The following is a 16,371-nucleotide window of genomic DNA, read 5'->3' as shown; positions in this document are numbered from 1 at the left end:
TCCTTAACACCGAGGAAACTGAGGCACAGTGAATTAAAGGTCTTAAGGAACTTGAATTTTCATGTCCCAAACTGACTCCTGACACCAAACCTCCCCTTGGTTTTCCCCATTTCAGTAGTGGTGACTCCATTTCTTCAGTGGCTCAGGCCAAAAATCTTGGAGTCATCCTTGACTCCCTGGTTTCTCCCACACCCTACGTCTGGTCTGATGGTAAATCCTGTGGTCACTACCTTCAAAATATAGCCAGTATCTGATCTCACATTCAAGGTGGGCTGACAATGAAATGTTCTTTCACTGGCCTCCCTCTCTATACACAGAACAATCTTTAACAGTCTTAGGATATATTCATAAAATCTATTAGTGAACATAAGATTTATCGTTTGCCTCTCAGTGACCTACACTACACCCCAAAATTACTGCACCCCCATGTCCTGTTTTTTCTTTTCAATGAATCTGTACATTCCCTCAGAAAAATTTCAACTAGATATTAGTTTATCTAATTCCACATTAGACCCCTGCTGAAAGGTATACCTCAAAAAAAAAATCTCTTTAACTCAAATTAACATTAAATTAATAAAAGTTAAAATATAAGAGAGATTTCTGAGCATAAAAGCGTTCCAGATTCTGCTGGCCTGCTCTAAGCCATCTCCTGCCCAATCCTCACGGCATGAAAATCCCTTCCGCAACACCCGGGCCAGTTTCGGCAACCTGATACCTTCCTTCATAAAGCAAACATCCCAGGAACACGATTTACATTTGCAAAAGCACTTTGGCTCACAAAGCACTTGCACACTAGCGATCTCATATGGTGCTCACTAGACTTCAGAAAAGAATTCATAAAAGCAGGGATCTATTTCATCCCCATTTTAGAGATGAGGTAATTTGGTGAAGCAGCTTTTCAATATCATACAGGTGAAGAGTTAAGTTGCAGAACAGGGTATATACCTCTGATCTCCTGATTCCTAATCCTAAACAATGTCAAAATATTCCACCAAACTACGCACCTCATTCCCAGTCTGGTAACAGAAATTTTGTAACAGCAAGCAAAAGAAGAACAGGGGCAAAGAGTGGACCCAACTGAATTGATCTGATCCCATTTAAAGCAGAGGTTCTCAAAGCATGGTCTAATCCTGAGATCAGTGTTATGTCTAGTGATTCTAAACAGCTTTCAAAATATAAAACTGGAGTGTACTTCTACGTGGTTGAAGAAATCAGCTAGAACAGCAAAGGACAGAAAAGAAAGGGGACTTTTTTTTTTATCAGCTAACTTGACTGCTTTACGCAACTCACCAAAACTCAAGTTTGGGAAGACAGAGCAGAATCATGGTGCTATAACCAAGGCTGAATTTAAATAAATTAACTGGGATCTCTAGCGCTCCCACACCCTGGCCAAGGAAAAGAAAACCAAAGCAAGGCTAAGCACAGGGGAGCCTCAAGGAATCATCCAGGATAACCTGATTTTTAATCTTCTAATTCTCCTCCTAATCTAGTCTTTCCAGAAGAAACATGGCTGGGACTTGCCAACCCTTGATCAAAGTATAAGGTTAAAAAAAGAAAAAGGCTAACTAATTGGAACAAGGCTTGAAAATGAATCACGTGAAAGAAAATTTTGACGGCAGCAAACAGCAATGCAGAATAGACAACCCCAGGACTGCTCACCCCAAAAGAGCAGTCCTTAGACCAAAAGTTTGAGAACCACACAATGTACAAATTAACAAACGAAGAGCAGAAGCGCAAGTAAGATAAAACTCATGACCTTAAAGCTGATAAACATCTCATCAACATTTATTATTAATAGCCTGCTTTTTGATTCAACGGAATTCCTAGCCCCATTTTGTGCCCCCACCGCCGCGTTTCTAACAGGATCAGGCTGCTGCAGGAGAAATAAAAGGGAAACTTTATAGAAGTCTTACCAATACGATATTTTAATTCTACGATGGTTTCACCTTCTCTGCTTAATTCTGTTACTTCACAAGTGTAGTTTCCTACGACGGCATCATGCTTATCCATCTTCAAAGACGCAATGCCCATTAGTAAATCTGATGATGAGATGCTTGCAGTTGTAAAGTTTTTGCTGGGACTGGACTGGTTTTGATTTCCATCGAAGATGAAAATGTTTTCTCCTTTCAATTTCCACTTGACGTACAATTCACTAATACTCTTCGCCTCTATGTTACTAACAAAACATGGGATGACAACAGTTTTATTGCAAACGGTGTATTCTACAGACTTGATTTTATTAAATATTAGCTGAGCTGAACCTGGAAAAGAGAAAATTGTTTCATTTAATTACAGAATTCTATACTATAAGATCTTAGGTATGCTACAAATTCTTAAGAGCAATATTTCTATTATTCACTTAAGAAAGCAGTGCAGCTTGGGGGAGATGGGTAAGGTGAAAAGAAGAAACAAATTATTTTAATACTAACATGTACAGCTGACAGACAACACCATATCTTTTCCTTATTCATTCCCAGTAATGCAGAATAGAGTCTCATGTGTCTTGGGAATAAATTTAGCAACTGTGTTAGAACATGCAGGTGTAGTATTTGGCTTTGGAAGCTTTTAAGTAATTGTTACTGCCTATTGATATATGTAGAAAAATACTGTCCTTGCCATGAGAAAGTTTTAAACAGAAAATAGAATCAAATATTATATTCAGACTCAACTTCGGTAAGAACTTGCTTAACTAATATGAAGTTTATCTCCATCCCTATGTTGCATTTCCAAAAAAGGTGGCAGGCTCTACTGTACTTTAATATAAAAAGTAAATCAGATGAATCACATCACATCATTCCACTAGGATGAAAAGTCTTATAATGCTAAGGAAAAAAAAAAACTTTTTCTATGGCTATTTTCCTATTGCAAAATGCAGAGAGCCACAGACATTTTGTACGCAAGTATTATAAATTATTATACACAACTGAATGGCATTTTCCCACTCCTACACTTCATTGAGACTAAGGAACAACAACTTCCAAGTGCATATTACAGGTATTCCTTCCATAAACCATAAATCACACAAAATAAAGCTAAGATGCAAGTTGAAACCAAGAGCAGATACTGCTCATAAGTAGTGTGTATTCTATCAAATTTTCTCAATAGGATAAATTACCAGTTGTTATCTTATAAACAAGATTGAAATAGTAAATGCAATCACTCATCTTTCATCTAAAATGTGCAAAAATGTGGAACAACTGTAGTTGTCTTCCATCTTTTTCAGCCATTTATCAACTCTTTAACTAAGTGGTTAGTTGGCTTTTCCCTCAAAAAACCCACTAACAAATACAAATAAAATATCAAGTTTAATCATTCATCTTTAAGATTTGTTCCTTCATTGGGGACATAGGATGTTATTACTCTAGGAACATAATTACTATTCAATAAATGCCGACTGAGTTGAACACTAGGATCAGAGTGGAAATATGAACTGAACAATTGTTCAGAAAGCCTGAGTACAAATCCTATCTCTGTCACTTCTCCGTATGCAACCTTAAGCAATTCACTTAACTTGTCTAGGCCTTGGTTCACTCTCTGTATAAGAGGATCAAAAATGAACACTGGGCAACTTCACAGAATTGTGATCAGCATGAAAGGAGAAAATATACTAGCAGGTGTTCTCTAAACAATACTCTGCTGTAAATATGCTGGGTGATGCTGTAACAACTAGGCACTATAGCATTTAATGTCATGCTCCGGACTGTCTGTGACTGACAGGTCTAAACTGCTACATTTCTGGGGATCCACAGTCTGAATCAACCTTGCAGGTTTTCACAGCTCACCTCTCCCCAGTTCTCTACATTTCTAGCCACTCAGATATCAGGAAGCCCCAGGCAAAACCTAGGCTTCCAATTGCATTCTGAAAAGCCTTGGAGTTGTGAACTATTTCCCCTGAGAAAGAAGAACTGAGGGGAAGACGGTAGTACACAAGGAGGGAAGAAAGCGCCTATGATGTTGGAATTAGAAAGGAAGGCAAGTGTCAGAAATGATGATCAACGATTTTTAAGTGGACAAAAAAGACTACTATGAGTCCTTTCAATAGAGTGCTGGGCATTGTCTGACAGATCCTTTCAGAATCTCTAATTCTATAGTGGCTCGTGCCTTTTGCCTGTGTTTGGGCTATTTTTATAATTTTCTAAGTTGTAGAAAACTGATGGTAATGCAAATGATCCATGCTCACAGAGATACGAATAAACTTGCTTCTGCAATTGACTTCCACCTGGTGGAAGAGAGGAATTAAAAAAATCACATTTTGTTGCCCCAAGGATACTGACCAATTTTGCATCTATTCACAAATTCACTTCAGCATTCCTGACTGCCTATATGTACATGTGTCTGTTCTTCCAATCTTCTTTTAAAACCAAGATGGCTGTACCATTTTGCTGGTTTGCTTAACTAATGCATGAAATAAAATCTTTGATACATGTTCATTTTATATTTGTTTAAGTTAAGATTTTACCTTCTAAAATTACCCTTTATGTGGAGAAAAGGGAACCCTCCTACACTGTTGGTGGAAATGTAAATTGGTGCAGCCACTAAGAAGAACAGTATGGAGGTTCCTTAAAAAACTAAAAATAGAATTACCGTATGATCAAGCAATCCCACTCCTGGGCATATATGTGGAAAAGATGAAAACTCTAATTTGAAAAGATACATGCACCCCAATGTTCACAGCAGGACTAATTACAATAGCCAAGACATGGAAGCAACTTAAGTGTCCATCAACAGATGACTGGATAAAGATGTGGTGTGTGTGTATATATATATATACACACAATGGAATATTACTCAGCCATAAAAGGACTGAAATAATGCCATGTGCAGCAACATGGATGGACCTAGGGATTATCATACTAAGTGAAGTAGATCAGAAAACGATAACTATCATATGATATTACTTACATGTGCAATCTAAAAAAAAAAATGATACAAATGAATTTACTTATAAAACAGAAACAGACTGACAGACTTAGAAAACAAATGCTTGGTTACCAAGGGGAAAGGTGGGGAGGGATAAATTAGTAGGAGTTTGAGATTAACATAAACACACTACTAGATATAAAACAGACCTAGTGTATAGCACAGGGGACTATGTTCAATATCTTGTAATAACCTATACCAGAAAGGAATCTGGAAAAAAATATGTGTATATGTACAACTGAATCACTTTGCTGTCACCTGAAACTAACACAACATTGTAAATCAATCATAGTTCAATTTAAATATTTTTTAAAAATAAAATTACCGTTTAATAGAAGAGATACAAGTGAAGAACTCAGTTATCCCAGAGAACTTTCTTAGAAGCCTTTAGGTAAGAAGTGGTGGGTAAATATTTCATGAGTTCAAAACTTATGTTTAGAAACTGAATTTTTTTTCTAAAGAATACAGAAAGCACTGATTGCACTGCTTTATTTGTTGACATTTAAAAAAACTGTTATAGCTGAAGCAATTTAAGTAGAATAAATACTGTCAATAAAATTCAAAGTAAAGCTGACCTGGATAAACATTAATTTGAATAACCCTGTCACTAATAATTAATAAATAAAGATAGCCCAGAAATGTTCCTCTGCCAGCTGTTAACTACAACTTCATCCTCTATAAATATTTATTAAAAAACTATTAAGTAATAAAATTATCTGATTTGGGTCTTCTCTCTTTTGCCTACTGCCTTTTGATGAAACAGCAGAGAGAAGATCTAAAATACAGAAAGCAAATAAAGGAACATAGATGATTAACATGAATAAGTACATTCTGAATAATCAAGAAATGCCTACAGCAGTCTAAATCAGATAGGAACAGATAAGTATAATCATCAGTGATGCTGGAGTTACAGGTAAATTAGCAAATGAAATGGGGAAATTATTTTACATCAAATGTCAAAAATACTGGACCTTACAACCTCTGTGAAGACAGACCACTGATTTGAACCATCTCATACTACAATTCTGAAAACAGCTCCTATTTATGTGCAGAGAAGGCTCAATATGTGGTCCTCACAGTACACAGGTCTAGCTTAGAAATTCTGACATGCAACAAGCATTTATTGAGAATTACCTGATCTGAAATAATGTGACAAGATGTGGGGATACAATAACGGAAAAATATGTAGAAATTCTCTTTGAGGAGCTTAGAATCCTCACTTGGGGGAATGACACATACTTTTTATAGCATAAGATCGTAAGTGCTATCCTTCGGGCATGAACAAAGTGCTATGGACGGGCAGGAGAGCAGTCAGTCTTACAGATTTCTAAGAAAACTGGCATTGCTCCTAGGGGAACAACAAGACCCCACCCATCTGGGCCTTCAATCTTTTTTTTTTTTTTTTCAAATGGACATACTGGGAACTGAACCAAGTACTTCGTGCATGCTCAGCATGCGCTCTGCTCTACCAACTGAGCTATACCCCCATTCCCATGGGCCTTCAATCTTTTATCGTTTCACATGTTTCATGTATTTCCGTCCTTTGTAACAACTCTTACATCGCTGTCTTTTTGTAAGAGCTTATCCTATACCCTCCAAAGGAGCCCTCTCTTCCTATTTTTCATTTCAAATTGAGTCCTCCGGATAAGAAGCCAGAAGCTTCCAGCAATTCCACCAATAAATGTACCTGCAACTGCAACGATCTACACTTTTCTTCCCCTCAATTCCTCTTCAGAAATGAACCCATTCACCTGAGAGCTAGTTTCCATTTCTGCCTCCACACTCATCACCCTCCTCAAGGACTTTCCCTACTGGGTTATCAGCCTCCTACAGCCCCCAAGTTCATTCATACAGGTTTAAAAACATTTTTTTTAGATGCTTGAGTATTAGTCAACTGAAAAAAAAATTCCTCATACTTCTCTCTCTCTTCCCTAGCATCCTGAAAAAAATTATCTAAATGCACTTTTTCACCTCTTACTTACTTCTTAAACCTCTGCCACCTGGCATCCACCTTGCCTTCTTCACTGTGACAGCTCTTTGGAAAGTCCCCAGTAATCCCTGGTGAAAACTGAAGGTACGTGGTTCACTTTCTATCTCGACTTCTCTAGAGTTCTTGAACTAGTGGGCAGCTCCTTTCTTGCTCTTGTCTCTTGGCCTCTGTATCTCCGGATTCTGAATTTCCTCCTAATATTTTGTCCACCTCACAGCAGCTTGCTTTCTTTACTGAAATCTCTTCCTTGACTCACAATAAACATTAGACTTCCTAAGGACTTCCTATCCAGCACTGCACCCCACCCGGCCCCGCTCCAGTATTCTCTTACTCTGTGGTTTTAACTACCCACACACTTTTAATTCAACTAGGCCCCAAATTTCTCCTTCACTGCAGAACTCAGAAAGCCAATCGTCTGCTGTGCATTTCCACCTGTATGTCCTACAGTTCCTTCAGAGTCAAAATGTCCAAAAATCTGTTTACTCTCTGCCTGCCCTCATCCCAAATCCTTGCTGCCCTAAAGTATTTTCTATTATCTACTGGTCAACCAGAACTGGACCTAAGAATTATGCTGGATTCTGCCCTCTCCTGAGCCATGGAAAGTTCTTACTAGGCTCAACCCATTGAATAGTTCCTAAACCCAATGTCGTATGAATTAATTAGACAGTCATCATTTCTCCCTTAACTATTGCCACACACTCCTAACTAGCTAGCTCCCTGCTTCCAGCCTCAGCATTTCCCCATCCCTGCCCCACTGTATTTTCCACAGTTCCCAAAATAACTGTTCTAAATGCAAATGTGCACTCTTTTGCCTAATATACTTTAACAACAATCCCCCACCCCCCACCCGGCCTTTTCAGGCTAAATTCTAAGTGTATTAGCATGGAATACAAAGTAGGTCCTTCAAGATCCTGTCCAGCCCCACCTCCTATACTCCCTCATTTCCAAACCAAGCTCCAATCATAATTAACTTCTTGCCCTTCCATGAATATGCAAATGCACTCTCATCTCCATGCCCTTGCCTGTGCACAAGCCTATCCCCAGCCTGAAGAGGCCCATACCCTTCCTGGGAGTATGGGTAAGAGCACATACCTTGGAGCCAGACCTTGGCTCACGACAGCTCTTCCTAGTTGTATGACCTTAGGTAAGTTACTTAATTTCTGTATCTCAGTCTCCTCATCTGTAAAATGTGAATAGTGACAGTGCACACCTCAAAGAGATTTTGTTAAGATTTAATGAGACGATGAACATAGTGTTCTTACTGCAGTGCCTCTCACATCCATAGTAAACTTTCAGCAAATGGCAGCTACAGTTTGCTAACTCGGGCTCTTCCTGTTAAAGCACAGTTGAGCTGTTCAATCCTGTCCCCTTCCCTGCAGCTACTCAACTGTATTCATCCCTCCTTATTGCTCCCATTTGCTTCCTGTCCATGTGTTGTCACTGCACTTACTACCTAATCTTGTAATCACCGTGTTACTTTACTGACCTCTCCTTTAGGCTCAAAAGGTAGAAATGCAAGAACAATGGCTTCATTTGGTATCCTATGGCTCCAACCCAGGGTCCAGCAAGTAGGACTCAATACATTCTATCTGAATGTAAAAATTTAAAGTATGAATCTCAAGAAAGGAAAATCTAAATATCATATCAGGGGAGATTCACTTTTCTTCCATATTTCAAAAGAATCCTCCACTGTTTCTCACTTCTATAGATCTGATTATGGTTACCGTGAAGCTACACATCTTAATGAAAAATCTCTATCAAGTGAGTTGCAGACTGGATGGAAGAGTTCCTTAAAAATTACATGATGTGTCTAAGAATGCTCTTTCCGATAGGGTGGTATTTCAACTGGGGCTTGAAGGATGAGTAGGAATATTATGGAAAAGGAAGAGCTTTCTAGGCAGAGTACACAACGTGGACAAGTGAAGTAATCAGAAGCAGGATACTGTTTAGGTGAGCGCCAGGAAAAGGGGCTGGAAAAGATGGTTAAGAAATATTGTACAGGCTTCCCTGAATGTCATTCTGAGGACTCTGGAGTTGATAACACAAGCATTAGCAAACCACTCAGATTTACTTGCACTTTAAAGAATAATACAGTAGTAAAAAGGGTGAATTGAGGGCAGGAAGGGAGATGGGAAAGGAAACCCATTAAGAATACAAATATATAAAGAGATCACTGTAATAGTCCAGCTAAAGGACAACTGGAGAGAAGGCCAAAAATTACAGTAAAAAAACAAAGAAGCAGAGTCAACAAAAGTCAGATACAGGAGGTAAGGAGGAAGAGGAGAGAAGAATTAAGATCTGTTAACTAAAATAATATGTGTAACCAGTTAGATTGTGAATTAACTACAGATAAGAGATTTAGGGGTGAATATTCTTTCAATACTCAGTAGGCTCAGGATTCAAGTACCTGTAGTACAATGAAATGGGGGTGTCCAATAGATCCGAGGTATATGGCTCTGGATTTAAGAGCTACAAAGGCTTGGGAATCACCAAGAATACAGCTGGTAACTGAAGCTGTGAGCATAAACAAGATCACCCAGAGAATCCTCGCAAAGCAAGTAGAGCAGGCATCAGAGAATAAGATGTTGGAGAACATCAGTATTTATGGAGCAAACAGTTAAAGATGAACAAACCAAGGATGTGAGGGGGGGAAAAACAAAAGTAGGTGAGGCAGCAAAGAACACCACCACAGGCACCAAGAAGGGTCTTATATGGACAAAACAGATGTTAAGCAGGATAAGTAAAAACAGCCTCTAGATTAAAAATTTCATCATCAGCTTCTTTGTCTGCAGCAATGTCAACAGCATAGGGATTAGAAGTCAGACTGCACTTGGGAAGTGAAGGGGAGAGCAGAAAGAAGAGGCAGTGATTCTCTTTGAATCAACCTGGCAATATAAGAAAGCAGAGAGAGGCCATAATGGAAAAAGCATAGAGGCAGAGACAAGGGCCAGTTTTTTGGGTTGTTGTTCTTGTTTGTTTGTTTTTAACATGGGGTAAAACTTGACCATGTCTGCAAGCTAAGATGAAGGAACCAGGGGAGAGGAGAGGGAAAGATCTAAGGGATAAGACTGAAGAATTAAGCTGAGTGAGCAGGTCTCCAAGATGGTGGAAGTCAAAGAGCTGTAGACAGGTGGTCCTTTCCTTGGAAAGGGGAAAAGGAATACTTCTGACCTGAGTGAAGGAGGAGAATGAGACGAAGGCTACCTAAGATATTACAGACAAGTTTAACAATGGTGGGCGGGAAGTTGAGAGACTCCACAGCACACATCACTATTTTTTGCCGTGGAGTAGAAAGCTAATTACCTGCTTGGAATGGACATTCAGGAACGGGGTAAGAAGCCCCAGCAGTCACTAAGGTAAAGGAAGTAAAGCTCATGAGTAAAAGGCACCCGCTAGAAACGAAGCCTACTAATCTTTGCCATCAGACCTGGGCCCTGGTATGAAGAACTGGAATCTCAAGCTGAATCAGGTTAGAATTAGGGACAAAAGGAGGATTTAGTCAGATCTCTCCTCAACAGAAACCAACTAAAGTCTGGAGTAAAATGGAGGTGTCCACCTGTGTTTAGTTCTGACTCAGACTAATCCCCTACTAGATTTTAAAGTGGCCTCAGAAGAATAGAAGTGGTCAACCTAGAATTACAGGGCCCAGAGCAGTTTAAAGTCAGTAGTATCCAGAATTACAACCTTATCAAGCATTTAAAATATATTAAGTACCACTGAGGTATAAAAACAAAAAAAATCCCTTCTTTTTAAAAACTACATTTTAAGTTACGAAGAGGCATATAGTCTGAAATTTGTCTATATGTCCAAGAGGACCTTGCAAAGTGCTTCTCAGAATATAACATGGGCTCATACTTGCTTGAAAGAGAAAAAGCAGTTTTGACAGATTTGGCAATTTTGCCCTTGCCAAATCCCTTGCCTTGCTTTTTAACCTGTAAGTGTAACATGTATTCAAATATGCACATTTATTCTCTTAATCTAAATCTCAAACCCTGGGGTTGGCCAGATTCTGAGTTCTTTACAATGCCCATGGCTATGGAATGAAATATTCAGAGGAAGGTGCAGCTTCTAATTCCTGTTTGAACTCCATGTTAGTAACCAGAAAGAGGGAACACCTAGGTTCTCCTGTCTCAGTCTTAGTCTAGGTATATTAGAATCAAACTTCCTGTGTGCTCTCTCTTTTGTTTTTTTAACTTTAGTACCACAGTGAGTTTAGTAAAAGTGATCCTACACTAACACTCTTATTCTTTTATTATAGAGGAAATATGTGCACTGGTACACAAAGTGAAAGTTGCTTTATCACAACCCGAGAGTATATCAGGCTGAGGCACAAGATATAAAAATACAGGAATTTTTATCTTTTATAAAAAGCTATGACAACAAAAACCTGAAATGGGTAAAATAGTTATATGAAAAATATGTCACAAAAAGAACATGAATGTATTAAAAAAAAAAAAAACCAATGCCCACACCAGCTGGAGCTGAATTAACGTTTAGGAATGTGAACTTAGTTTTAATAGAGTATTCTGGATTCAGAATGTTTATCAATTTGGGGAAAACCACCTATTTTTCATCTTTAGAACCTGGCCTTTCAAATCCACATTAACAACTCAGTGGCAAAGATAAAACATCTGCCAAAACACTGATGACAGCATGAGCAAGTGTCCTAATCGCAGGCATTTAGTGTAATGCTTTAACACACTGCCTCTAGACTGCTGGGTGGCCCCGGAAATAAGTACTTTTAAATAGGCACTTATTTCCTTAAAATGGCAAATTGTGGTTAAAAGTAATATATTCTTTAGAAGAAAAGAAAACATTTTTTTGTACAAGCAAGCCAAATTACTACTAGACTAAGACAATAAAAATATTTTTTACTCATGTGTACCCCTGATCTTAAAAACTCATTTGGACAAAGAAAAATCATTCAACCCTGAAAGACAGTTCATATTACTGTCATTATTTGAGTAACGTTTTATTTACCAGTTTGTGAATACTACTGAAACTGCTGATGTGCTTTTAAACAAAGTATAATTGGACTCATGGGGGAGGGGGGAGGAAAGGAGAATAGTCATTCATTCTGTGTCTTGTAAGCCAATACAGGCTGTTGCATTTTGCCTTTAATTAGATGGAATGGGCATTTTTGGTAACTCCCTTTCCTACGAAGGCCAAATGAAACTGTAGTGGCTACCAGGCAATAGCTTTTGATTACCTATCATTTATAAGTGAAACTGAAAGCAAAATCAAACTTCAGAGCAAATAAGCATACAAACCCATGACTTCCTTATTCATTCCAGAATCTAAATTCAGTCTCCCAAATATCTTGGTTTGTAACCACTTGTGTTCTGAGACTGTTAACATCTCTTCATACACGTCCTTTTAAAACTACATATTAAACAAACAGGCACAAAATTCCATTATGTCTCATGACAGACACTACCCCTTCCTGTTTTATAGTCAACAATTAACAGAACTCAAACGCAAACTGCCTCTACTTTTTTTTCAGGTTATTATTAACTAAGTACAATATGATACCATAAATTCTGAATTCTATGAGTCTGCAGGGACTGGAGAACATTAACATTGTATGTAAATGAGTGCTAATTATACATGATCACACCGTATCACTAAAGGAGGCCTAACAATTTCTATCCCCCAAAGTACCATTCTAGCAGTTCTTTTAAATCTACTTGAAAATAGGACCTCTGTTTTTAAAATAGTACACGATTTACACTTTTTATACTTCAAGCTAGCTTTGAGACCAAAGGTCTGAATTAGTAATATTTTATTACAAATTTACTCTCTGGTTCACCAGAAGGCTTTCTGATCATACAACAGGTTTTTGAAAGCAGTATTACTTGAGTGATAATGATAGTAAGAGCAACAAGCCGTTAAGGATAACAGGAAACACTGCTTTACTAATATCAACCCTTTACATAACAAACATTGACTATTAACAGCTCCAACATCCCGGGAGGTTTCAGGCAGTGGGGAAAGTGCTAAGCCTGGACTTATGGGCATTTTGGAAATAGCTCGAAGTCACAAGCCTTTAGGAATGGCACCGTGAGGCCAATACCCCGTTTAAAATCTAATTAATTTAGCATTTTAGAATTAAATGTAACAACTGCTTGTTAATGTTACTCAAACTCAATTCTGAATCTTACAAAAAGTTCACAAGAGGCTCTATAGATGTGAAGTGTGACATGCACTGTAGAACCACGAAAATTCCCATTCCTTTCTCAGTTTTTACAGACGAAGCACACGTTTTAAAAAAGCGAAATGGATTCCAAAAGCTTGGGGGGCCAACACGCCTCTGGCGTCGAAAGACAGACACCAAATCCCACTCTGCCGCAAGTATGGTTTTGACTGTCTTCATATAGAGGTTACTGTCTTCATATTTCAAGCGAAATCTGGATTACTTTTAGAACGGTTCCCTTTAATAAAGCAGGAAAACTTGAACATGCAATTTGGACTGTATTAAAGTGGCTGACGGGGCGTGGGGGTAGTGAAAGAGTTTCCACTCAGGAAGCTTATTCCTATGGTTAAAGGGGCGCGGGGGGGGGGGTTGGCCAGAAGATTCTTCTGATTAAATGCTGGGCTGGAAATGTAACTTAATTGCGTCCTTTATGTCCCCTTAACTCCTATGTTCATGTGGGAGGCCAAACAGGAGAAACCCCTTCTTGCAGACTTCGCCAAAATGCGCACTTGCATCGCAAGAGGCTCGGGCCCTCCCACTCTCCCTCCTTCAACCCCAAATGCGTTTAAAGCACTGAGGAGGGAGAGGAGTGCGAAAGGGGGGATCCTAACAGCTGCCAACCTCTCGCCTCCGATCGCGCCCCTTCTCTCTACAGTTAATTTTTGCGCGAGGTGAACGGTTTGGAGTCCTCCTCGGTGTGGGCATCTGAAGGTGGAAAATAGGAAAAGATGAGCCCCGCTCTCACCCAGGGGAAAGAGGAAGAGGAGGTAAAAGGAAGAAAGGAAGGGGGCGCCGATTACCCGCGGGGCCCTCCCACGTCCGCACCCGGAGAGTGCAGGGCCCGCGCGTCCCGTACCCCGGCCACCCTCTCCAGGGCGCCGCCGGGCCAGACGGGGCGCAGCCCATACGCCCGCGGGGCTGCCGCGGGGGCGGCGAGACACCAGCCGCGGACCCAAGAGCAAGTGACCACTCACCGCAGCACGCCGAACCCAGCAGCAGCACCACCACCAGGGGCCACATCTCCGCATCCGCCGCGGAGTCGGATCGCGCCGCCGCTGCCGCCGCCGCAGGTGTCTGGAGCAGAAGCCGCCGCCGTCACACAGAGGACAGTCCACCGCCTCCCGTTACAGGCAGGACCCGCTGCCCAGGCTGCCTGGCCGCGCGCGCGCACGCTCGCTCCCGCCACCCCACGCTCGCTCCCCCGCCCGCGCGGGCCGCGCACGCGCACTCGGCCTCGCCCCCGCCCCGCCGCCGCGACTGTTGACGCGGCGGCGCCCTTCCGACTCACGGCTTCAAGTTCCCGCTCCCGCCGCTGCCGGGCGGTGGCGTGCACCCGGGCTTCCCGGTCACGCCCTGCCGCCCCGTCTTCCGCCCCGCGTCAGTGTCCCTGCCCCCACCGGAGGCTGAGGGTGTGCTCCCACGCTCACCGGGGACCTCAGTGCACCCGTCCCAGTCTGCAGTTCCCTTTTTACCTCTCGCACCGCCCTGGGCCCCACCGTCCTCTCCGCTGGTACCCTCCAGCTTTCGCTCCTACCCCCACGCTTCAAGAACTATCCCAAGGTGCTGCTCACCCCGACCTCGGAGCCCCGGCCCCGCACCAGCCCCTGATCTCTCGCCCCTCTCGGCATCAGACGTCCTCCCGCGCGCTTCGACCCCGACGCCTCCACGCCTCTCACCTCTGCCCATTTTCCCCTAAGTTCCGCCGCTGCCGCCGATGCGCACACCGCCTGGGGGCGTCTCCACGCTTCCCATGCCGGCAGCGAGCTCGAGGGCGCCCCGCCGCGGGCAGGGCGGTGGCGAGTGCCTGTCCGCAGGGAACGTACACTCGTCCTTCTTGGACTCCCGCGCCCTCCTCCGTTCACTTGCCTCCATCTGCTTTTGTTTCCCCCAGCGGCTCCCAGGTTCTCGGCTTTCTCTGTCGCCTTGTTGGTACTGTTTTCAACCTCTGAACAGGACTGCTCAGTGCTAGAGTGTGCGCTTAGCATGCACGAGGTCCCTGGGTTCAATCCCCAGTACCTCCATTAAATAAACAAGTAAACAAATAAATCTAGTTATCTACCCATCTGCCCCACCCCCACCCCGAAAAATAAGATTAAGCTTTCGCAACTATGCTGATGTTGGGCAGCTAGGCTGTTCTAACCTTTTCGTATCACAAGTTCCACCCGTGGTGGTAAATAAACACTTTGAGATGTGGTTAGCGCTGAAACCCCAGGGGCGATCAGGTACGGTCGCAGATGTTAGAAGAGGAATCCAAGACATCTGTTCCTGTAGTGCATTGAGCCCGGTTTGTGACCTAGCCATGTGCATTCCTCTATGCTATTTGGGTTTAGCATGCTTGGAAAATGGGTTCAAAGTGTGGCTTCAAGCCACAATATAGACAAGGCCTTTGAGAATCTCACTGAATCACACTTCATCTTGAAGCAAAAACCCTTTTAGAACTCCTTTAACATTTATATTCAATGATGAAAACACTTGTCAAAAAGTCACGCTCCGGTGGCTACTCTAATGGGGGTGCATATCCTGCCCACTCTCTTGGTTGTTTTTCTCCTAATTGCTGGAAAAGAAAGCAATTTCCCACCACAATATTCTCCTCCAAATCATCTACCCATGGCGTCTCCTCCATTGTATCCCCATAGAAATGAAATCCAGGGGACAAAAATGCCACTCTCTGACCCTCTGTAGCAGTTATATATACCATGTAACTTTTCCGTATAATTTATGTTGTGTAAACCTCTTCTCCACAGCATTATCATTTAAAAAAAAAAAAAAAACAGGAAGAGTATTTGAAGTATCTACTTCTGCAAGACTTCCTGTTGAACTGGGCAAACAGAAGGAGTTTAATAAATGTGTTGATGTGACTTGAGGCAAGCCTTGCTCCAGTGAAATTTGATTGTTTTTTAATGATTCAAAAAAGAAAGAAAGAAAGAAAAAAACAATTGCCTGGCAGATATCTCACTAAAACAATGGTTAATAATTATGGTGGTAATGATTAGAACGGCAGCCTCATTGACACCCTGAGGCTACCAAAGGGACTAATGGATTCTCCTCCAACTGCTGCTTCTATGGATACAAAAGAATCATCCATCAGACTTTGAGCATTCGGGACATTGTGTATCACCGAGCAGCTGGTTGGCTAAATAAGGCTGTCAGCTGTCCCTGAGATCAACCAACCTCCCTAAAGCTGAAGAGTGACTGGGAAGGACTGTCCCCAACCTTCAGAGGTACAGATCAGTGATGTCCTGTTTTATCCTGGGAGCTGCTGAGGCTG

The 16,371-nt window shown here is 41.5% G+C and overlaps 1 protein-coding gene across 6 annotated transcripts in view; it reads right to left on the bottom strand.

Annotated features, from left to right (window-relative positions):
• CD47 (CD47 molecule) overlaps positions 1-14,396 on the bottom strand; it is a 46,796-nt gene extending 32,400 nt beyond the window's left edge. For 3 of the 6 annotated variants that reach the window (XR_004138260.2, XR_004138259.2, XR_004138255.2), the window contains exons 1-2: positions 14,078-14,310; positions 1,914-2,261 (exon numbers count right to left, since the gene is read on the bottom strand). Coding sequence is in view for 3 of the 6 variants with exons in the window: in XM_031456161.2 (XP_031312021.1) it covers positions 1,914-2,261; positions 14,078-14,123 (394 nt within the window). In the remaining 3 variants the exon portion in view is untranslated. Of the gene's footprint in view, positions 1-1,913; positions 2,262-14,077 lie in introns of all 6 variants that reach the window. The other 3 variants (XM_031456161.2, XM_031456167.2, XM_031456174.2) reach the window with 3 other exon arrangements.
• Between the last annotated feature and the right edge of the window lie 1,975 nt (positions 14,397-16,371).

The sequence above is a fragment of the Camelus dromedarius genome, chromosome 2, assembly GCF_036321535.1.
Source record: "Camelus dromedarius isolate mCamDro1 chromosome 2, mCamDro1.pat, whole genome shotgun sequence".
Classification (NCBI taxonomy): domain Eukaryota; kingdom Metazoa; phylum Chordata; class Mammalia; order Artiodactyla; family Camelidae; genus Camelus; species Camelus dromedarius.
The sequence above is the reverse complement of the archived record's forward strand: the minus strand, read 5'-3'. Positions and strand labels throughout refer to the sequence as shown.